The sequence below is a fragment of the Giraffa tippelskirchi genome, chromosome 3, assembly GCF_054371585.1.
Source record: "Giraffa tippelskirchi isolate mGirTip1 chromosome 3, T2T-mGirTip1v1.2.pri, whole genome shotgun sequence".
NCBI lineage: Eukaryota > Metazoa > Chordata > Mammalia > Artiodactyla > Giraffidae > Giraffa > Giraffa tippelskirchi.
Window position 1 is genome coordinate 127,885,728 of NC_137277.1, and position 24,252 is coordinate 127,909,979.

General features: G+C 33.6%; 1 protein-coding gene across 2 annotated transcripts in view; it reads left to right on the forward strand.

Annotated features, from left to right (window-relative positions):
* The window catches only part of DPP10 (dipeptidyl peptidase like 10), a 747,248-nt gene that overhangs the window by 690,971 nt on the left and 32,025 nt on the right, over positions 1-24,252 (forward strand). For both annotated transcript variants that reach the window (XM_081579273.1, XM_081579274.1), the window contains 5 exons: positions 144-191; positions 3,691-3,812; positions 5,149-5,196; positions 14,600-14,698; positions 14,806-14,875. In XM_081579273.1, coding sequence (XP_081435399.1) covers positions 144-191; positions 3,691-3,812; positions 5,149-5,196; positions 14,600-14,698; positions 14,806-14,875 — 387 coding nt within the window. The remainder of the gene's footprint in view (positions 1-143; positions 192-3,690; positions 3,813-5,148; positions 5,197-14,599; positions 14,699-14,805; positions 14,876-24,252) is intronic.

Here is a 24,252-nt window from a genome sequence, read left to right on the forward strand (position 1 = left end):
TTTCCCAAATGGATCAAAGCCATGCTGTTGAATAATAGAAAAGCTCTTGCCTATTCTTTGGCAGTTGGAAAATTCAAGTGAAAACTCAGTGTTGCAAAAATTGATTTGTGCCTGATGTTTGTGTTGTTTTTTTTCATGGGCAGTTACTTTCTGAGCACCGAGTCATCTCCCAGAGGGAGGCAGCTGTACAGGTAAGCAGTGTGAGAGGCACTTCCTGCACAGGTTGGTTCCTCAGGGGCCATCCACACAGCATAATCATAGGATGGAGAGATCTGAAGTTGCATTTTTGGTATGACTAGGAGAGAGCCAACTCAGTATGACAAAACCTCATCGCTGGACCACTGTGAGCCTAAAGGTTTGGAACTGAAGTGGAGACCATCTTATTCCTCCTTTATTTTTTCCCTCATTTGTTTTTATCCTCTCAAAATATCTTTTTTTTTTTTTTTTGAGGTTTGTATCTCTCAATGACACATATCACTAGCATTTCCTTATTTCCCCAATAGCTTTTTGTTCTGCTATGCCTCATTTAAAGTTTTCAATATATGAGGCCTTCCCTGTTCAAACCAGTCAATCCTAAAGGAAATCAATCCTAAATACTCATTGATTCTGAAGCTGAAGCTCCAATACTCTGGCCACCTGATGTGAAAAACTGACTCATTAGAAAAGACCCTGATGCTGGGAAAGATTGAAGTCAGGAGGAGAAGGGGACGACAGAGGATCGGATGGTTGGATGGCATCACCAACTTGATGGACATAAGTTTGAACAAGCTCTGGGAGTGATGATGGACAAGGAAGCTTGGCATGCTGCAGTCTGTGGGATCAAAAAGAGTCGGACAGGGCTCAGCGGCTGAAGCAAACTGCATTGATGTCTCAGATGGTAAAGAATCCACCTGCAATGCAGGAGACCCAGGTTGGATCCCTGGGTCAGGAAGATCCCCTAAAGAAGGGAATGACTACCCATTCTGTATTCTTGCCTGGAGAATCCCGTGGACAGAGGAGCCTGGTGGGCTATAGTCCACGGGGTCGCAAAGAGTCGGAAAGACTGAAGGACTGAGCACACATGCAATACTGTGCACATGTGATTTATTCCTGAACAAATGAAAGCATTGTTGACGTTTACTGGAGTAGATCAAGTGACAGTGTCTCTCTCCCCACTCTCAGAATGTGTAAAATCCATAGACTGTTATTTAAGCCAGGTATGGCCCTTGCTTACTAAAATAGAGCTGTGGACGGGAACTATTTTCATCTCTCCAATTTTCCCAGATGGAAAGCTATATTCATAAAAGGGTTTAAGGTCATACTTATTTAGTATTAAAAATGTCTCCTCACTCAGAAAGCTTTTACCAGGGCTCCCCCAGAATGACTTTCATTTTTGTCTGGCAAGCAACTTATTAATTCTAGACTTCATATATCCTTTCTAATTTCCGTTTCACAGATCCATTTTTAAAGTGTCAAAACTGCCATGGCATATTCTCAGTGGAAATTCGTCATGTTTGAAGCAGTGTCACCAGTGATTCTTACCAAGTAGCCTAGACTTTCCTTTGAGAGCAAAAATGCATGTTTCAAGTACCCTTACTCACTCTAATTCACCCACACACTCTTATTTATGCATAAATCACTGTCATCTGAAGTGAGACTCTCCTCGTTTTAATCACATATTGCAATATGTCATTTTCACATTCTTTGTTTTTTTCTCTTAGAGTCTGGAACACATGTTCTCAATTCTAATGACTTCCAAAGGAAGAACAGCTATTTATTTAAAGAGACTGATTCTAATTTTAGCTTAGACATCTTGATTAAAGTATTGGTCACTTTCTAGTTTTGGTTACCTAAAACTTATCTTTCTTGAAACTTACATTGTGGTTAATATTGGCAGTCAAGAACAATCCTTTAGAGAGAGAGAAATACTTGACTGATGTTTTATTTCTGTCATTTTGTAAAACTCTTAAAGAAAAATGAGTGTCAGAAAATTACATTTGGCTAAGTTCAGCTAATGGAGCTGCCTCATCCTCTCCTCCTTTTATTAGCCTAAAATGTGATTTGAGTGACAGTGAGTTCTTAGATTTGTGTGCTTGTCCTATGGGCTTCTCAGAGAGTAAAGAATCTGCCTTCAATGCAGGAGATTTGGGTTCAATTCCTGGGTCAAGAAGATCCCCTTTGAAGGAAATGGCAAGACTCCTCCAGTATTCCTGCCTGGAGAATTCCATGGACAGAGGAGCCTAACAGGCTACACTCCATGGGGTCACAAAGAGTCGAACATGACTGAATGAGTAACAACTTATGGGTTTCCGAGGTGGCACTGGTGGTACAGAACCTGCCTGCCAACGTAGGACATGTAAGAGACATGAACTTGATCCCTGCATCGGGAAGATCCCCCGGAGGAGGGCATGGCAACCTACTCCAGTATTCTTGCTGGAGAATCCCCATGGACAGAGAGCCTGGCGGTCTACAGTCTATGGGGTCACAAAAAGCTGTACACGACTGAAGCAAATGAGCACACACACACAAGTCTCTAGTGACTGAGGCAAAGCAGTACAACAGTCAATATATCTATGACCTGTATTAGTGTAGAAGACTGGGTTATAACCAAAATATACAATCAATAAATTTTCCTTTAAATGTCTCATCAAGTGCCAGTTGACTTGACTATAAGATAATGTTAGTGTTTAACCCAAAAAACTCAATCATTGTCTTGTCCAGGTCCATAAGAATAAAAATTGGTTTATTTAATTTATGGGATTAACAGAATCAGAATTGCTACCATATTCAGTGTCATAATTGTGTCTCAAAGTATGCTTTTCTTTATTTTTCGTAATTTCATAATCTAAATAATGACAAAATATCAACATAAATTTGTTGGGAACTTGGATCTGAAAAATTATATGACAGAATAGAAAGAGAAAAGTTAAATTCTGTATGTGACTGCCACACATTCATAGTCTTTCTGTGGCGATAGTTCTGCAATATTGTGACTGTAATTAACGATATACTTGAAAACTAGATAAAATGGTGAATGTTGTTTTATCACAGTTTAAAAGAAAAAAAAAAGGCTATGATTTATCATATGGATGAAACTAGCTAATCTGTTTAAGTGCCTATTATATTGATCACTTCGGTTTATAATGAACCCAAAATGTTTCAAGTGTGAAGTTGTGACTTTGTGAAGTATACTATATTTTGTGTTTTATTCCAAAATGAAACAGAATATTTTGTCCAGCCAAGTTTTAAGAAATGTATCATTAGCAGTGTTTTTGTCTAGCAGCACAGATATTTTATGATTAATCATAATTTATTAGTTCTTTCAACTAATATTATTGCTAGTGACTATTTATGCTTATCTGTGTGGGTAATTTCTTTTTAGACTTTACAAAGAAATAGCTATAAAAATATAAATAAGAATAAGTTATATTGAGTCCTGGGAAAGTCAGTTTCTTTAAAGCATATATAAATATATACATGATACATATATATAGGTGTTCATAATTTTAATTTTCTTCCTGAGAAGAAAAATGTGTATGTCTTAACATTAGTAATGGAAATTGACTTTGCATTTTTATGATGAGTGATAATTTATAAGGAACTTCAATGTAAGTAATACTGTAACTTCTTTATGTTAATATTTAAATAATGATACCACACACTCAAGTACCTGGAATAGTAGCATTTCTCACTTTCTTTTTCTTTCCCCAGTGCTTCTACTGAAGGCTTATTGAATCGGCAATGCATTTCATGTAATTTTATGAAAGAACAATGCACATATTTTGATGCCAGTTTTAGTCCCATGAATCAACATTTCTTATTACTCTGTAAAGGTAATAGTTGATTTCTGTTAAAATTTATTTTATCAATTTTGTTTGTTCAGTATCTATTACTATCAGTAATAATGATTACCCTCAATCTATGATTTTATATTCCTAGTTTACACAAGTTTTTGTTAAAAAGTAATAAATAAGGGTTTTTTGATATAAATTTTTATCCATTACTTTATTTAAAAGACAGAAATTGGAAGTAAATCAGTACATATACAGGTACATGATCAATAAGTGCTACTTTATACGAATATTTTTTAAAAGTGAATAAATGTTTACATTAGCAAAGTCATGCTAGGATAATAAACTAATTTACCTAGACTTTAGGAAAAGCAATACTTTCCTTGTTGAAATAATGGCTTTGTTGCTAAGAAATTTAGGATCTACAAAAATTTAATTTTCTGGGTCTAGCCTCCTTAAATTTTGAGAAAGTGTGTTCACCCCAATTATTTCTTCTATATGGTAATAGTATGCTAAGTCTTACCTAGTGGTATAGTATGTCTAGGTTATACTAGTAGGAATCATTGTACCTTTAATAGGATACTCTGGTGAAATGGGAGATATCCTGTTGTAATGTGATGGATTGAGTGTTACAGCTTTAGCTGGTATCTTGTGCAGTCCTGTTTTAAAATACCATGAGGAATAGACCAATACTTGCTCTTTTTCATTTTTTTCTTCTCTTGACATCTTAAATAAAGTAATCAGAAAAGATATGTACTTGTTTGATGACGCCAGAGAAAAACCATTATCCCTCCAAATAGAGTTCATTAGAGAAGTGAAGTTTCAAGATAACATCTTATAGTTACACCTGAATTGTCCATTGTATTTCAAATAGCTATTCCAGTTAATATATTTTTAAATTAATATAAGATTAGCTCCAGAATTTAATTTGTCTTGTGGATGAAATATTTCTAATAAGCATGCATTCTTTCTTTCTTAGTTGAGTGGTAAATAAAATTTAATCTTGGATGGGAGGGTAAAAGGTCACAGGTTTGGTAATCAACTGTCAGATCAGTGACTATTCTATTAAAGACTAGAGAAAAAGACAGTAGGGTGCATTAGATTGGCTAAAACCATAGAAATATTGAAGTATATGGCATTTCAGAGAAGGAAGGATCTTAGCAATCATCTTGTAAATAGTTTCTTTCCCCATATGGTCTTACTTTTCTGAATAAAATATGCATAGAAAGGAATGAAATCTAATAATCTGAATTCTATTTCATTATGTTTTAACTATGAAATGCTTACATGTGGCAAAAAAGACTTCTGTCATCTAACCTTCCAATAGTTATTATTTAGATGTCTTTAAAATGTTTCTACATATATTTCTGAAATCCAGGTCCAGGGGTTCCAGCAGTCAGCCTACATAGCACAGACAACCCAGCAAGTAAGTACATGAGCACAACAATGCAGAATAATAGTCATGGTTGGCATCAGTCTTTGATATAATCTTATTCATTCTGAGTTTTGTACTCTATAGAACCTTCTTCAAAGGAGCCCTCAGACTGGGGAAAGAGGCATAGGTACCATCAATATGACCTTGTGTGTGTAAGAGAAATAGTAAAGCAAATGGGTAGGGCTGCCTTACTATTGGAGTTGGATCTTATCAATGTATGCCTGAAATGGGGTGTCTCCTGTATCTAAATTGAGGAGTGATTGATGAAGTTCATTTAGGTACGTTTCAGCCTATTGGCCCATTAGGGCTCTGGTTCATTCTTTCTTGAACCTCATGTAGATTATTTCTCCAGATCAACACACTTATTTTAGAAAAAAATATGAAAAATATATTATTTCATATATTTTATATCCTATATATTTTAGTTATCCATGGCTAGTTTTACATATTCATTTATGTTTTTATATATTTATTAAATTGTCCATCGTCTATTAAGTGAAGACTTTATTAGAATATATGGCAGAAACTGGGTGTTCATTGCTAGTAAGATGTGGTCAATGTGTTTAAGAACTTTAACAGTAAAGAGTATAGGCACAAACATGGTTGAGCTGATCTTAAATATGAATAGCCAAATTACTTCCTGACTCTCTTTTTCCTTATTTTCATCTATCCTTCCTTTCCTTCTTTCATTTAAAATTTTTATTTAATCAATACCCTCATGCTGTGAAGATTTATCATAGACTACTATAATCTATTGTGAAAGTTAAAGTCGCTCAGTCATGTCCAATTCTCTGCGACCCCATGGACTATACAGTCTATGGAATTCTCCAGGCCAGAATACTGGAGTGGGTAGCCTTTCCCTTCTCCAGGGGATCTTCCCAACTCAGGGATTGAACCCAGGTCTTCCACATTGCAGGCGGATTCTTTACCAGCTGAGCCACAAGGGAAGCCCAAGAATACTGGAATAGGTAGCCTATCCCTTCTCTAGCAGATCTTCACAACCCAGGAATCAAACCTGAGTCTCCTGCGTTGCAGGTGGATTCTTTACCAACTGAGCTATTGATTATAGCAAAGCCCATAATCTATTGTAATTGAGGCTTATATTTATTAACACATCCTCAGAACACCCCTGATATTGTTAATTGTATCACCTGCTTTTACAGATGAGGAAACTGAGTCCCAAAGAGGTTAAAAAACTTGGAGAGAGTCACTCTAATATAATAGATAGCACAGGTGGGAATCAAATAAGGCAGTCTGACTCCAGAATAGGGTTTATGATCACCACTGTAAAACTTATTATATTGTTTTTGTCTCTCTCATGGCATACGTAGTTTTAAGTAAGAGTCTTACTTAAATGCTTTGACTTGAAGGAGAGATGGTATAAAAATGTAATGTTGAAGGACAAACACAATTTTTAGAGGACAGAGGAAGACCATTTACACTTTTCAAATACCACCATATGGAGACATCCAGCCTCATAGAAAAAGACAAAACTTCTAAATAGCTAATGGAGTTTTGTGTGATTGTGGAAATCATTTAGCGCATCTTTTAGTTTCTACTTATCAGTGTAAATCCTAAAGAGAGTATGGTAAGCATATTAAATCTGTTGGATATTAACACTGAGAGCAACAATAATGATAATAAGGGCAGTATATCTGATAAAATGGAAAGAACATTGAATTTCACAGTTATAAAAATTAGTGTATAAAGTGAGGTCTGTCACATATCTTTTGTGGGTATAATCTCATAAAATCTATTTCCTTGTAAAAAAATTAACAAATGAATTTTCTGTGAGGATGAGATATATTTGCAACATAGGAATTACTTGATAAAAACTGTTTGTGTTACATTGCATATTCTGCGAAAATGATAACTTTAAAAATTTCCAACCTATAATTAATTAATTGTATTCTATTGTTAAAAGTCGATGTTGTTGTCTGCTAACTTTTGTTACAAATCGTGGCACACTTTTGTCTAAGGCAAATCTTTCATATTTTCTCATTTATAAGTAAATTCTGTTAGTCTCAAGATCAAGAAAAAAAAGGGACTGTAAACAGTGATCAGGTGCTTAATTTTATTTTCAAAAGACAACTATTTATTGATATAAAATTGAAATCTGATTGTAATTAAGTCTTTGGGTTAATGGATCTTCAGGTTAATCTTTATTAAACTAAGTGAAAAGTGTTAGTTGCTTAGTTAAGTCTGACTCTTTGCAACCCCATGGACTGTAACTCACCAGGTTCCTCTGTCATTCTCCAGGCAAGAATACTGAAGCAAGTAGCCATTGCCTTCTCCAGGGATTTTCCCAACCCAGGGATGGAACCTAGGTCTCCTGCATTGCAGGAAGATTCTTTACCATCTGAGTCACCAGGGAAGCCCTTGCTGAACTAATGAATTAGTCATAACTCATTTGGAGACCACATGATGTAGAATAAAGCATGAAAAGTATATTGAAAAAATGAAAATACATAACAAATGTGAAAAACCTTTAAACCCACCAGTTATCCAAAAATGCCAAGAAAAACACTACCAAATATTTTTTCCTAACAAATTAATAATATCAAAAAAATTACATTGCTAATGAGGCTCTTATAACTTGCTGGTAGCAATATAAATTACAGTAAATCTTTTGGAAAAAAAACAGCCATAAGCATTAAATCTTTTGTATCTTTTTACCCTATATTTTTCTTTTTTATTGGTTTATACTTAGGAGATAATTCTAAATAGAGAAAATTATAGATATACTACTGATAATAGTGAAAAAAATACACAAATAATGAAAGGTGGAATTTGTAAATAAACTTTAATTGAATATTAATTTGTGCTCTGAATATCTTTCATTAGTCTTTTCAGAGCCACTCTTACCTGTTTTTTCTCTCCCATGGTCTCTACCCGAGAAGGATTTTGTTTTGATGACTTAAATTCTGCTGCTATTTACTGCCAATTGGATTCAGCTAACACAAATCTTATAGGTGACTGAAGAGAGGCAGAAAAGTGACTTTGGAGTCTGTATTTCTCCGGCATTATCCCTGTGGAGTCACCCAGGCTGCTATGACTCTTGGATGAAAGTCACTGTGGGTCTTTCATGCAACCATCTCCAAGTAACTGTTCTCTCTCTGTGACCTACACACCAAACCACTGTCATGAGCCCTGGGTTGTGGTACTATCCCTTATGATCCCTGTGCCATTTTCCTATATTTGTAAATGGTCCTTCATTAAAATTTCATCAAATTGTTCTAATAAAGTTGCCACTAGTTCCCCACTAGGATTAAAAATAAAAATATGTTTTTAAAAGTGAATTATTCAAAACTGTTTAAGTTATATTTCTAAATGATTGTGCAGTTCAAATATTTATGCCACTTAAAAAAAAGTATTTAAAAATGTATATAAAAATTCTGGAAGACAACATTTGCAAGCAGTAAAAAGTCTTGTATTTATGTGGCAGCCTTTCAGGTGATTTTTTTGTTCTCTTTTCTTGAGTATTTTCCTAATTTTCTGCAATGAACATATATTACCTTTAAAATGAAAAACAAACCCTTCATTAAAATGTTCAGTGAATTGGAAAATGTATAACGATGCACAATTTTACTTACTATTTCAAAAGCCCTTTGTCTTATATTTCTATGATTCTTTTCCTCTTTTATATTTTCATTTTTCCCCTTAATTGTGCATTTGTGTTTTATTTCTTTTACTTTAATTTACTTTCAGTCTCTTTCCTTTCTTCTTTTCTCTGCATTGTATATCTTTCTTCTCATCCCTTCTTATACTTTCTTTCTACTTTCTTATCTCTCCCTTTTTTCCTTCTTCCCAATTTTCTGTTCTCACTTTATCCTCTTTTATTCCTCAATCCCACAATTATATCATGTCTTAATACTGTCTTCTCTTTATAAAGTTTCACAAAACTGTATGAAATATGTTTTCTGAATATATCATGAAAAAATTGTTTGCTTTTGAAAATGACTTTATTATCTTTTGTATTTGTTTCCTTAAATAGAATTTTATTTCTCTGTGACCATGGATTGATTTTTTCCCATGAGCAGATAAATATCCTTTGATGTAGAAGTAAAATTTTCAGCTACCTCTTATCTAATGTAATTTAATTTTTCCCGTTCATTTTTGGTAATAAAAAGGAACCATGATAAATTATTCAAATGTTACACTCATATCAATACCTCTAACTCATTTAATCGACTAGTCATTTTAATACAGTAAACTATTTTTCACTATAAAAATCTTTATCCAATAATATGATCTCTAGTTAAAGGTATAAAGGAAAAATTTTTAACAGTCTCTAAAAATTGCTGCTTATGTAGTTAACAAATATCAGATGATTTCTTTTGAATCCAAAATGAATGCTTTTATTTATGATTAGGTTTATTAAGTGCATTTTTATGACAGGTCTTAAACATTATAAGTACTTAAACCTTAATGAAAGTGTATAAAGTTGAAGTGTTCACATTTTAAATTGTATAATTGAGTGTTTGGGATAGATTCCTTGAAAATATACTATTATTTAATAATCAGAAATTTCTTATATTAAGGGGATAGAAGAAATCTCTGGAATCAGCTAATTTCCCAAATTTGTATATAGAAAATGATAGTTATTTACAGGAGAGGTGGTTTGATGTGTCTGAAATTCACACAGAATTCTCAGTCCAAAGTAAGGATCAGAAAATGTAGTGCTTGTAATAGAATATGATAATTTCTCTGGTAGAAGTGGCCACCTTTCAGTTAAAAGGGGAAATCAGTGGAAAGCATTTCTGGAAGAAAGAATGTGAATGCACAATCATGACACATGAAATATTTACACTTGCAAGATAAAAGTTGTTCAAAGTGCCTGGAACAAAACATTTAAGATAAAAACAAAAGATATAGGCTACAGGGCAGGCTGGAGCCGGATCATGAAAGCCTTATGTTTCATCCTAAGGAAATTGTATTTAACAATAAAGTATCAATGATAAGCCATTGACAGTCAAAAATAAATATTCTTATTTGGCCACAGAGTAAATGGAAGTAAACATGGCCTCTTAGACAAAAGAAAGAAAGGAAAATAAAATAAAATAATTATTTTTAAAAACTGTGCAAAATACATGAAATAACACTTTTCAAACGTGGGACAATAATCATGATAGGGTCCTGATTCCTGAATGAAAGGAAACAAATGAGATTAATGTTGCAATTGCCCTGGCTTTCTGGCCAGAATTATTTTCTGAAGTCTAGTGTAATGAGGAAGAATGAAATAAGTGTATAAGAGTACCTCAGAAACACAATGGAGACAGAAATTGGAACTCTGAAGGGTTGAAGCTTTTGGAATGTTGGGAGGGTAGATAACACTGGAACAGAATCCCTGGAGACAGAGAAAGAACACCAGGAATCTGCATAAAGCTGTGGGGGATCATTGTCCATCTGTTGCTGAAAATATCTAGCTGAGTATGCATAGGAAGATACTCTGAGCTTGGGGAAAGCCAGAACTCACACAGTGCTGGGGTATATTAAAGTTCCAACTAATCAGAACACTGGAATGTTTAGAAGAAATCCCAGAAGAGTCATGCCTTTTGTAGTACAGCTCAAGTCATAGAACAAGGATCATTCAAACTCACAATAAATAAAATATTTTTAAAAGCTTTCAAATAATTAAGCTGACCTCCAAATAGCTTAAACATCTGCTATAACAAAGACTAACAATTTATAAAAGAACAGAACAATGTTTAGAACTCAACAATATAAATATCACAATGGTTAGAATCCAATAAAACATTACTGGTTATGTAAAGAAGCTAGCAAATATAACTAGCTAGAAAAAGAAGGCCAGTGAATTGAGACAGATTCAGATATGATGAAAATTATGGAATCCCCTGACGAGTACAATAAATTGGCAATTATAAAAATACTGAACGATATTAAGAAAAAATGAATGTAGTGATAAAATAAATAGAATATATTTTAAGTTTAAATATATGAAATTAAAATTTACAGAAAAATATTACAAGCAAATTAAGCAATGCAGAAGAAAATATTAGTGAGTTTGAAACATTATCTATAGAAACTTCGAGACACAGAGAAAAATGATGAAAGAAGTGAACAGAGTCTAGTTAACTTAGATTGATATCCATATCTATAATATTTTAAACTCAGAATAGAAAAATATATTTGATGAAATAACATCCAAATCCAAATCTGATGAAAAATATAAAATTGCTCAGCAAACCTCAAGCAGGAAACAAAATTAAAAAGATATCCACACATTATATACATAGTAAGAAAGCCAAGAATGACTGCAGACTTCTTATCAGAAAAAAGGAATGGAGAAAAATCTTTTTAATACCAATGGAAAGCAAAACAAAACAAAACCAACCTAGAATAACAAACTTTGAAAATATCCTTCAAAATTAAAGCCAAAATAAAGAATCAAGAAGAATAGAAACCAAGAATCTTTTGTCATCAGACTTGCATCTTTAAATAACACAAAGATCAAAGAGGAATTTACTTATTAGAAAAATAATTGGAAAATATTTGAGCCAAATGAAAATGAAAACACAACTAATCTAAATTTAGGGATATTTAAAATCCCCTGGATAAGGAAATGGCCACCCACTCCAGTTTTCTTGCCTGGAAAATGCCATGGACAGAGGAGCCTGGCAGGCAAGAGTCCATGCAAGTCACAGAGTTGGACACAACTTAGTGACTAAACAACAAAAACATCGTGATTATAAACAGGTTTATATCTGTAAATTCTTACTTTATAAAAAAGGGAAATCTTTAAAATCAATCATCTAAGAGTCTGCCTTAAGAAACTAGAAAAAGAAGAGCAAATGAATAGAAAGTAAGTTGAAGGAAGGAAATTATAAAGTCAGAGTGGAAATAAATGATATAGAAAATGGATTGGCAGTAGACAACAACATATATAAACCAAAACATTTCTTAGAAAGAATAAGTAAAGTTGATAAAATTATAGATAGAGTCATAAAAGGAAAAGCACACTATCATTTTCATTAATGAAATAGATGATGTTAATAACTTCCACAGACATTTGAATGATAGTAATGAAATGTTATAAGTAGTTTTAATGGTAGTAAATTTGACATCTTAGATAAAATGGGTAAATTTCTTAAAAGAAAAATTGCTAACCACTCAAAGAAGAATATGTACTATATATAAATATCCCATTATCTACTAAAATTTTTAATTCACAGTTAGTACTCTTCCCATGGAGAAGGAAATGGCAACCCACTCCAGTATTCTTACCTGAAGAATCCCATGGACAGAGAAGAAGACTAACAGGCTACAGGCCATGGGGTCGCAAGAGTCGGACACGATTGAGCAACTAAACCACCACCACCACTCTTCCCAAAAAGAAAAGTCCAGCTCCAGTATCTTCACTGGTACATTCTGAGCAATATTTAATATACTAATACCAAGCTCACATAAACTCTCAGTAAATGTAAAACCAGCATCGACCAGGTTCCCAAGTCAACATAGATATAACAAGGACAAAAAAATAAATTTTTCTCAGAATACTGATGCAAAATTCCACAACTAAATACAAGCAACAAAAATCTAATAATTTATAAAAGGGTAATATATTATGACTATGGGGGGTTTACCTGAGAAATCTGTGATTGTTATAACATTTAACAATTAATCAATGCAACTTACTATATTATTCTGTCAACAACTCAAAGGATTTAGAAAAAAATTATTTGATTAAAAATGAAAACAATAATAATAATGAAGGAATAATAATAACTGAAAAAGAAGAAATAAATGATTTAACTTAATGATTGTTATCTACAAAAATACTACAGCTGATATCATATTGATACTTGATGTTGAAGACAATGCATTTCTCCCAAGACTGGGTAAAAGTGAAGAGTGTTTGCTATCACTACCTCATTGTAACATTGTATTAGAAGACTTAATGAAACAAGGCAAGAAAAAGAAATATAGGTAAAAAACTTACCTTTATTTGCAGGAGATGTACTTGTAAACAAAACAGAAATCAAATGAAAAATATGAAATCCACATACACTCATAATAATTTTAGAAATAATGCAGGAATTTACCATGATTATTATGAGTATAGGTTAATATACAAATATCACCTATTTTATATACTCTAAGGCAATGAAAAATGTAAAAATAGATCAAAATAACCATTTAAAATATTGTCAAGAACTATACACTATCCTATAATACATGTAATAAATATGTTTCAGTCTCCTAAAATGAAAGCAAACATTTCCAAAAGAAATTAAAGACTCAAATATATATATATACATATATATATATCCATACACACACATATACTTATTTATGGATTAAAGAGTTCACCATTTTTATATATAAAATATCCCCAATAAATCAATATATTTAACATATCAGTCAAAATTCCAGCAAGTTACTGATGCTTCTTTCACTTCATGTTCTGTTCATTCTTTGTCTCTCTCTTTTTCTTTTTTGGGTGTTTTATTTTTTATGTTTTCTATCACTATATTGTCAAATATAGTTAATAAATCTTTTCTTCAGCCATATCTAATATGCTATTAATCCCATCCAGGATTTTTTCGTCTTAGATTTTATAATTTTTATGTGCCTCAAATTTTTCAGTTTTTTAGTTTTAGAATTTTAACTTCTTTCTTTTTAAACTGTTTTTTTTTTCATACTTCTCCCTAATATCCTCAGGTTTTTTTTTTAACTTACTGAACAAACAGAATCTAATTAAAATATGTTTTAATATCATTGTCTATCCATTATATTCATCTGTGGCATTTCTGGGTTCTTTCTATTAAATAAAATCTGTACTTATAAAGGTAGATGTTTTCCTAACTTTTTGCATGCTTAGAAACTTTGTATTCAAATTCAACCACAGTGAATTTAAGTCACTGGATGCTAGATAGTTTTGTATTATTTTCAATATATTTTTAAGCAGAACAATAGAATAATCAGATTTACATTTTGAAAATGTAAACACGTTCCAAGTATAGGGCAACTGGAGACAGTTTCACTAAAATAAGGAGGCCCAGTTAGAAACTATGGCAGTAATCCAAGAGAGAAATTATGAGAGGTTAGTGGGTGCCTAGGGCTTCCCTAGCAGCTCAAATGGTAAGAAATCTGCCTCCAATGCAGGAGACCCGGGTTCAATCCCTGGTTTGGGATGATCCCCTTGAGAAGGGAATGGCAACCCACTTCAGTATTCTTGCCTACATAATTCCATGGACAGAGGAGTCTGGTGGGCTATAGTCCATGGGTTCCCAAAGAGTCAAACACAAATGAGTGACTAATACTTTCACAATTAGTGCCTAGCACGGTGCCTACCAAATGGTAATGCTGGGTAATTATTTGTGTTGCACTGATTCTTAATCTAATTATTTGTACTACCCTTTCTGATTTATAGAATATTTTATTTTGGAAAGCAATTCTATGCTGAAGGAAGCTATCCTGAAAAAGAAGATAGTAAAGTCAGAAATTAAAATGCTTCATATTGACGACTATGGTAAAGTTTTGTGCATGCTTAATCATTCAAGAACAACTTTCTCTGTATCTTATAGTTTTACATGTAAATGACTCTCCATCTTTAATATTTTGCTCTTTCTTTAAAAGAACTTCCTTTACAGTTGTGCTTTCCCAAAGATTTTACGGACCGAAACCAGTATGCTCTTCTGTTAATAATGTAAGTATTTTATTTGTTTTTGAAATAAAGGAATCTAAAGAGTTTAGTTTTTTTTTTTCATGTCCCTCATGCCAATATTCTGATTAAAAAACAACAGAAGAAATCCCATGTGTGTAGTTAAGCAGGACAGCTGTCAGTTATGTGAGCTCCTCAAGGACACCACCACTAAATAATATGGAAGTGTGTATAACTGTTTTGCTTCTTGCATCCCAAACTGAACTCAATGTTACTCCTGGGAATAATGACTCATACATTTAGTTTATGGATATTTGATTAGCAATTACTCAAGCTCTACCTTCCCTTTGTTTTTTTCTTAATAAATGATACTGGTCTACACTTTTTTTTCTTTGTGATATATTTACCATATCAAAGTTATGCTAAATTTTTAAAAGCCATTTAAAAAAAAAATTGTGGTGAGAGCACTTTAAGTGAGATCTACCCCCTGAACAAAACGTTAGCTATATAATGCAGTGTTGTTAACTATAGGCACAGTGTTGTACAGCAGATCTCTAGAACTATTCCTCTTGCATGATTGAAACTCTGTGCTCATTAAACAGCTACTCCCCATTCCTCCCTCCCCTCTATCCCCATCCTGCTCTCTGCTTCTATGAATCTATTTTAGATGCCTCACTTAAGTGGAATCATGCAATATTTGCCCCCTTCTGTGACCAGTTATTTTAGTTAGCATAAAGGTACATCCATGTTTTCACATCTAAGCCTTATACTTTTTATCAGCTCTTTATGCAACATTGAGGAAGCATTTATTTCCACTGCCAAAACAGTCAGTTAAATTTGAATCATTCTTAACAGTTTTCCTTCCTGGATTTAAGACCAGCAGGAGGCCATTCTCATGCTTAGAAAAACCTGACTCTTAGGTTTTTCCAACTTGGAATTGACTTTGGAATTGAAGTCATCCATACTTTTTGTGAGACTACATTGTGACTACATAGTATTGGGCACAGAGACCTCTAACACCTGTTGGTTAACCAACTTGATATTGATGTAGAATTGTTTTCCAGAGAGTTATTATTAATAGTTATTTTCCTTATTGAGAACCCAGCTAACATTGCTTTGACAGCACTTAAAATTGTTTACAATTTTTCAGAGCCTTAGTAAGAAGAGTAGAAATGAAAATAGCATTACTTGTTATGATTACTGAATGTGGACAATAAGCATTCAGTCTGTGTAATCAAACTGTCTGACTTCAAATTCCAGTTTTGTCATTCATTAACAGTGTATCCTTGAAAAAGTTGCTTAACCTTTTGTAAGGCTCAGTTAGTTTATCCAAATATAAAATAAGAATTATAGTTTAGCTTATGTTTTAAGGCTGCTTTTTAGATTAAATGAAATAACATATAAAGTGTCTAGTACAAATGACTTTTATAACTATTGTGATTATAATTCATTATATTTATGCAGATTGCATTAATTTTGATATTTTAATAAATAAAAACAATTTATCATTTTATTTTAATAAGCCAGATTATACAGAAAATGCAATAGTTAATGGTTTTACTTCCTCTATTATTTATTCCTAACTCTAATACGGTGACCTAACTTTCTCCTTTGTCACTTATGGCCAGAGGCCCTGAAAGTTCTTGGTGTCTTCCTGAAGAAGTTGTTATTTGCTCTTATGTTAACTCCTTCTTCTGTAACTTCTTTTTCATTTAGTTCTTTTTAATTCTCTTTTTTTATTGAAGTATAGTTGATTTACATTTCATGTATACAGCAAAGCTTTATATATGTTCTTTTTCAGATTCTTTTCCATTAGTGATTATTAAAAGATATTTACTATAGTTCCCTATGTTCCTTGTTGCTTATCTATTTTGTATATAGTAGTGTGTTTATGTTAATCCTAAACTCTTAATCTATGCTTCTTCCCACCTTTCCTCTTTGGTAACTATAAATTTGTTTTCTGTGAGTCTATTTCTCTTTCGTAAATAAATTCATTTGTATCATTTTTTTAAGATTCCACCTATAAATGATATCATATGACATTTTTGTCTTTCTCTGGCTTACTTCATTTAGTATGATAATCTCTATTTGCATTCATGCTGCTACAAATGGCATTATTTCATTCCTTTCTGTAGCTGAATATTCAATTCTTATTTGAAGTATATGTGTGATTTATTGGGGAAAACATCTCAGGCACAAAAATGAGAACAAAATGGAAAAAAAATTCTCACCTTCATCTTCTGTCTCATTATACCTCCTTTTGGGAAAAGAGATTGTTCTTTTTATTTACTGAGAAATAAGGCTTCTCAGGGAAAAGAACCCTAGTAGGCATCTTTCCTTGAAGCATGACAACATATGCAGGGGGACGTATTGACAGTTCTTCCCATTGGTATATCCTCTGGCTCCAAAGTGTAACAATGCTTTGGGGGAAAATGTAGACAAGAGTTCTAATTCTCTTTGTAGCTTTGAGTCAAAGAATCCAGCTAGCTTGTCCTACCATCAGATTTGTGCTTTGGTCTGAGTGATTTTTAGTTCATGAGAGGAATATGAAGAATAACCCAAGACTCAGCTCTCTTATTAGAAAGAGTCAAGTCTTTTTTAGAGGCAGGAGAGTAAAGATACTGGTTTAGGAAAAAGGCAACCTTAGATTCTAATCTGAGTTCAAAGATTTACCGTATATTGTTTAATTCTTTAAGCTTCAGTTTCCTTACAAATAAATTGAAGACAATAACACGGAATAATTTACATAAACATGTCACCATAGTGTCTGGAAGATAAACACTTGCACTTTCTGTTTAATAAATTTTCACCATAAATATTATTAGTAGTAATAGTCATTTTAATATTTAAAAGTATCAATATAGATATTTAATACTATATTTTAGCATCCATAAAATTATTTAATAGACATTATTAAAACAGATAAAATAATATAGTTAGGCCTATAGAGTTTACTTTGCTACTATTTTGGTTAATGAAGAAAATAAAAATGAGTATTAATTCATTATTTTTCATTTGTTTTCATATGCTGACTATACTAAATATTAATTTACTTTATCCAAACTCCTTGATTTTCAGAGGTAAATTCTCAGTAGTTTCACAGAATATAATTTACAAAGCCCAACTGAGGAGTTTTTTATTTTATATTTAAAAAATGATCTATTGCTTTGAGCTAAATGATCATTCCTAAAATATTTAAGTTTGGAAATCCATATAGGTCAGAATGGCTTTAAGTGTTTTTATAAATGTTATTAGATAAAGTGTTGGAGAAGGAAATGGCAACCTACTCCAGTATTCTTGCCTAGAGAATCCTGTGGACAGAAGAGCTTGGTGGGCTGCCATCTGTTGGGTTGCACAGAGTCGGACACGACTGAAGTGACTTAGCAGCAGCAGCAGCAGATAAAGTGTCTTTTAAGTGTTAGATTGTTTATAATGTAATATATAAATTATATAAATTTATATAAATATATATGACTATATTATATGTTTATATAAATATAATATATAAATTATATAAAATATAATCTAAAATTAGATTGTTTATAATATAAGGGCATTTGTTCCCCTTAAGATTAAGTCTGTGTTCAGTGATAAGTAAACTCCCCACTCTAAAAAAGAAAATAATAAGTTTTTTTTTCCTTAAGTGGGAAATTTGACAGTCAAGAATAGTAAAACAAGTAACTATTACTTAAATGAGGCTAGGAAATGATTTAGTGATTTTGGTATCACTACTTTATTGCTCTTCTGTGCAGTGCATCTATTACCTGACAGACCCTGAATCACTTCCTCATCCATAGTGATGCATTTACATCCAGGAAATTCTATAATGAATGCATAATTGGAGACCAGCTGCAGCAATCTGAAGAGGTGAAGGAAAATTGGCCCTGAAGGAAGTAACCTCTAGCCATTTTCAATCCTCTTTCTGCTAAGTCTTCATTATGGAACCTCAGAAGAAATGATCCTCTGATGACCTCTCTGTAGCCATATTTTCTGAAACTCAAACCTAATTTCATAATATTGAAAGTACAGGTGAATCAATGGCAACTGAATATTTTACTGTAATAGAAAATCTGAGAAGCATAGCCTTGACAGATGTTTCTCAGTAGCCTCTGTGTGGTCATGACCCTCTCTTCATCTCCTACTCCCCTATTGTCCTTCCAGATGCCTAAATGTCTTTCTCTAGTCTTTCTCTGTGGTGTTATAGTGAGTACTTAAGAACCCAGTAGTCTGTATTCATATTTATACCTATTTTATTTCCATCTAGTCTATAGTATATATGCTGTATTCATCCATATCCATTTCAGCATATATTGCTTTGAATGATTGTTTCTTAGTGTGTGAAAGTGTTAGTTACTCAGTCATGTCCGACTCTTTGCAACCCCATAGGGGTGTAGCCACAAGACTCCTCTATCCATGGAATTCTCTAGGCAAGGATACTGGAGTGAGCAGCCATTCCCTGCTCCAGCGGTCTTCAGAACCCAGGGGTCAAACCAAGGCCTCTGCCTTGCAGGCAGATTCTTTACTGTCTGAACCACCTGATGTTATTCTTATTTTCTAATCCTGTATATGTAATTTAGTACAATACACATTTACCATGTTGCTTTTATGTGCAAGAAGCTGTGCTAATGGCTGAGAGGAGATAAAAAGGTTACAAGCATCTTGAAATCTGTAATCATTTCTTAAGATCTTATCTCCACAATAGCTAGCACACATAGAGGAACCTTATGAAAACTTACTGACTAAACTGTAATTCCTTTAATAGTCCAAGACTGACTATTACACCTAAAGGTGTTAAAGGTGTTTATTTGATAAATAAATGAATATGAATGAAAAGGCCCAGAGCCTGGGAAGAAGCAGTGTAAACAGATGTACTGTTTATTAGAGAACATTTTTTTTTCTTTGTTTGCTGTACTCCTGAAGACAAGTATAGCAAGCTAAGGAGTTTCATTCAGTACCAAGAAATCATCCTGTCTTCCTATTTTCTTTTTTTTTCAAATACATAATTGTTTTATTTATGTTAACTTGCAATGGGTTTATTGTGATTATTTTTATTTATGTCTTCCCATTTTCTACTCTTTCATGTTCAGTTTATCCATACTACCCTTGATAAAGGTCTAATGCAGGGAGACAGTGACTGTTCAACAAATTACATTAATTTCCAGAATGCAACATACTCTCTCATGCTCTTATGACTTAGTTCCATCTCACTGAATTCATCTTCCTTGAAATTATAATGAATTCTTGTTCATCTATCATCTTATCTTCCTGAAGCTTTCTTTCACCATGCTCATCAGCCCATCTAACAATCTCAAATCTATGCCTCCTCCTACAGCGACAGCCTTCTGTTCAAAGTCTTCACATATATCTTGAACAATGTTGATCCAGCAGTTACTTTTCCAACTCACCCTAATTATATGAGGATATTTTTAACATACTATTTAGGGAATTTCTGACTCCCATTAGATTTTGCACCAATGTTTCTGAAGGAAAATCCACAATCTAGAAGTGAATATTCAGATAAGTAATTTATAGAATGATATTATTATATCATGAAATATTTTAGCATCTTAAGAAGAGAGAGATGTTAAAATTTTTATTTTACATATTCTATATATTAAATGATACCTTGCTTGTTTGTGTATTCCTTCTAGCAACTAGTTTTTGCAGTCACTACTCAAGCATGCGTTGAGTGAGTAGATGGATAAAGTCCAGAAACCAGATGAACATGGTTATTACCACAGTGCCCACTGTGTCATTTTAATTTGAGAGTACTACTCATTTTTATCTAGTATTTTTATTATTTAATCAATGTTATTCATATCAGAGTCCTACAACTTTGTCATCTTAATGGAACTGAACTGTTTGTCAGCTCTTTTGTATAGTTATTCTGTTAAAAAGCAGGATGTAATTAATTGATACATTGGTTAATCCAGCTACTCATCTCCAACAGTCAAGATAACATCACTACTTTCTTCATTCACACATTTTCCTTTCAGTAAACAATACAGATATTGTTTAAAATGTTGAATATCAGAGGTGCCTTGTTTTGAGCTTCGAACCTATAGGGTCATCCAAGAGCCCATACTCTTCTTCAAGTCCCACATGAGGAAGACGGTATATCTGGATGAGTCAATTCTAATCTGCCACCCTGCTCTCTACCTATACTTCCTTTTCTGTGATTAAGTGCTATATCATCTCCTAGTTTTTATTCTACTCTGATGCTGGTATGAATTTTCTGAGATCCACATCTGAAAATGTGGCTCTCCTGGGTAAAATCCTCTCACTATTATTCTCCAGTTGGTTTAAAGTTCGCATTTCCTAACATAGCATACAAAAAATCTTCATCTGATTTCCATCTCATTCTGACTCCATCCACCCTCTAAAGAGAGATTCGCTGCTCTAGATGTTTTTGAAAACTGTTTTATTATGGGAAATACTAGCTTCTCAATAATTTCTCTGTATCTTTTCCCACAATCTTCCAGTACCTTTAGTTTTCTTTTCCAACTGGAAAAGTTCTATTAATATTACAAGCAATACTTTTAAATAACTCTATGCACACCTCTGTTGTAACATGAAACCACACTCGGTTACAATATTTGCTTTGCTGTCTTTTCTTTTAAACTATAAACTCATTCATGATCATAGCTCTTTTTGTATTGTTTTGCCTTAGTACAGTGTTTGGAGCATTTATGTTCATAAAATATTGATAGAATGAATGAATGAGTATATGAATGAAGGAACACATGAATTAGAATAAAGAAATCAATCAACCCTAAGTTAGTCATCAGGAATGACTGATGTCATAGTAGAGAAAAAGAGAGAAATAAATGATCTGAGAGTTTATAATGTGTTACAATTAGGCTTTAGTTCAGTAAATTTCTCTGCAGTTTTAGTTTACCTCTCAGAAAAACATGAGGTGAACTCATTTCCCTTACAATCTTTCTGCATAAAGCTAAATAATTGGTTTCTGTACTATCATTTCACTGTTTCCCTTTTGATTATTGAGATTATCTTCTTAAAGTAATAGGATTTAATAATATCTACTATTTATTGCTTATTGTACAAGGGACATCATGCAAAAGATGTATGCTGCTGCTGCTGCTGCGTCGCTTCAGTCGTGTCCGACTCTGTGCGACCCCATAGACGGCAGCCCATCAGGCTCCCCCATCCCTGGGATTCTCCAGGCAAGAACACTGGAGTGGGTTGCCATTTCCTTCTCCAATGCATGAAAGTGAAACGGGAAAGTGAAGTCTCTTAGCCGTGTCCAACTCCCAGAGACCCCATGGACTGCAGCCTACCAGGCTCCTCTGTCCATGGGATTTTCCAGGCAAGAGTACTGGAGTGGGTTGCCATTGCCTTCTCCAAAAGGATGTATAAATACCATCTTTAATCCTTATAGAAACCAAGTGAGATAAATATAATTGTCCTCAGTTTAACACAAGGAAACCACAAATTTATATAATATATAAATTCAAGATCATGAGCAGGGCAAAATTAGGGTTTGAACTCAAGGTGTTTTTAATTTACTTTTCAGACTAGAAAGCTCTGCTCTTTCTATTACATAATAGTCTACCTATATATCCTATTATATGATAATTATCACTGGAAGATTATCAATAATGCTGTCCAAAATCAATAGAGACTTCTCTAAAACCAAAATCATATGACTTTTTGTTCCTTCCACTTAGCAATTTATAATAACCTCTGGAATGTAATATTTTCCATCTGTACCATGTTAATGGTTTGGTGTAAAGTAAAAATTCCAAAATCTTGAGTAAGTTCCTAGAGGGCCCACATGAAAGATCAAATACTCAGTCCACATTGTTTCATATAATTCCAAATTCTGATCAAAGGATTCACCTTATGGGACTTCTTTCATCTCTTTACTTATTATGTGGCTTCATAGACTTTTGAGCAGATGAGATTGTTAGAAGTAAGCTTGTTTCACTTCCCAATAGTAAAGACATATATTTCAAAATTTCTATAACATTATTTGAATATGCTCTTATTCATGCCAAATACATACCTATTTCACTTAAAGACAGTGCATTAACTAGAAGTATTTGGACAAGAGAGGTAGCTAGTACTTGTCTCAAAAAGTCATTATTACTGCTTTGCTGTGAAAGGAGAATCAAATTTTAAGTTTCTGCTTTTCCTCACTCTTGTTCATGTTCCTCATTTAAGTGGATGTAAAATGTAATCACATTGTAATACCCATGAAATAATTAAGAGAAGTCAGTGGCATTTAATCTTGATAATGGAAATGGAGAAGGTGATCATTGCTTTTTATATTATTTTTGAACAGATTAGACCTTGTTCTTCACAATATATAGATAATATGTCTTAATGTCAATATGAAATTCTAGAGTCAGTCAGTCAGTTCTGTTGCTCAGTTGCATCTGACTCATTGCGACCCCATGCACCGCAGCATGCCAGGGCTTCCTGTCCATCACCAACTCCCAGAGTTTACTCAAACTCATGTCCATTGAGTCGGTGATGCCATCCAGCCATCAAATCCTCTGTTGTCCCCTTCTCCTGCCTTCAATCTTTCCCAGCATCAGGGTCTTTTAAATGAGTCAGCTCTTCACATCAGGTAGCCAAAGCATTGGAGTTTCAGCTTCAACATTAGTCCTTCCAATGAATATTCAGGACTGATTTCTTTTAGGATGGACTGATTGGATCTCCTTGCAGTAGGGGACTCTCAAGAGTCTTCTCCAACACCACTGTTCAAAAGCATCAATTCTTTGGCACTCAGCTTACTTTATAGTCCAATTCTCACATCTATACATGTGACTACTTGAAAAACAAAAGCTTTGACTAGATGGACCTTTGTTGGCAAAGTAATGTCTCTGCTTTCTGATATGCTGTCTAGGTTGGTCATAACTTTTCTTCCAAGGAGTAAACGTCTTTTAATTTCATGGCTGCAATCACCATCTGCAGTGACTTGGAGGCCCCCCAAAATTAAGTCTACCACTGTCTCCACTGGTTCCCCATCTATTTGCTAGGAAGTGATGGGACCAGCATTGGACTTTGCGTCTATCACCAGTCACATCCACAGTTGGGTATCGTTTTTGCTTTGGCTCCATCCCATCATTCTTTCTGGAGTTATTTCTCCACTGATCTCCATTAGCATATTGGGCACCTACTGACCTGGGGAGTTCATCTTTCAGTGTCCTATCCTTTTGCCTTTTCATACTGTTCATGGGGTTCTCAAGGCAACAATACTGAAGTGGTTTGCCATGCCCTTCTCCAGTGGACCACAATCTGTCAGACCTCTCCACCATGACCCATCCGTCTTGGGTGGCCCCACACGGCATGGCTTAGTTTCATTGAGATAGACAAGGCTGTGGTCCGTGTGATCAGATTATCTAGTTTTCTGTAGTTTTAGTTTTAGTGTGTCTGCCCTCTGATGCCCTCTCGCA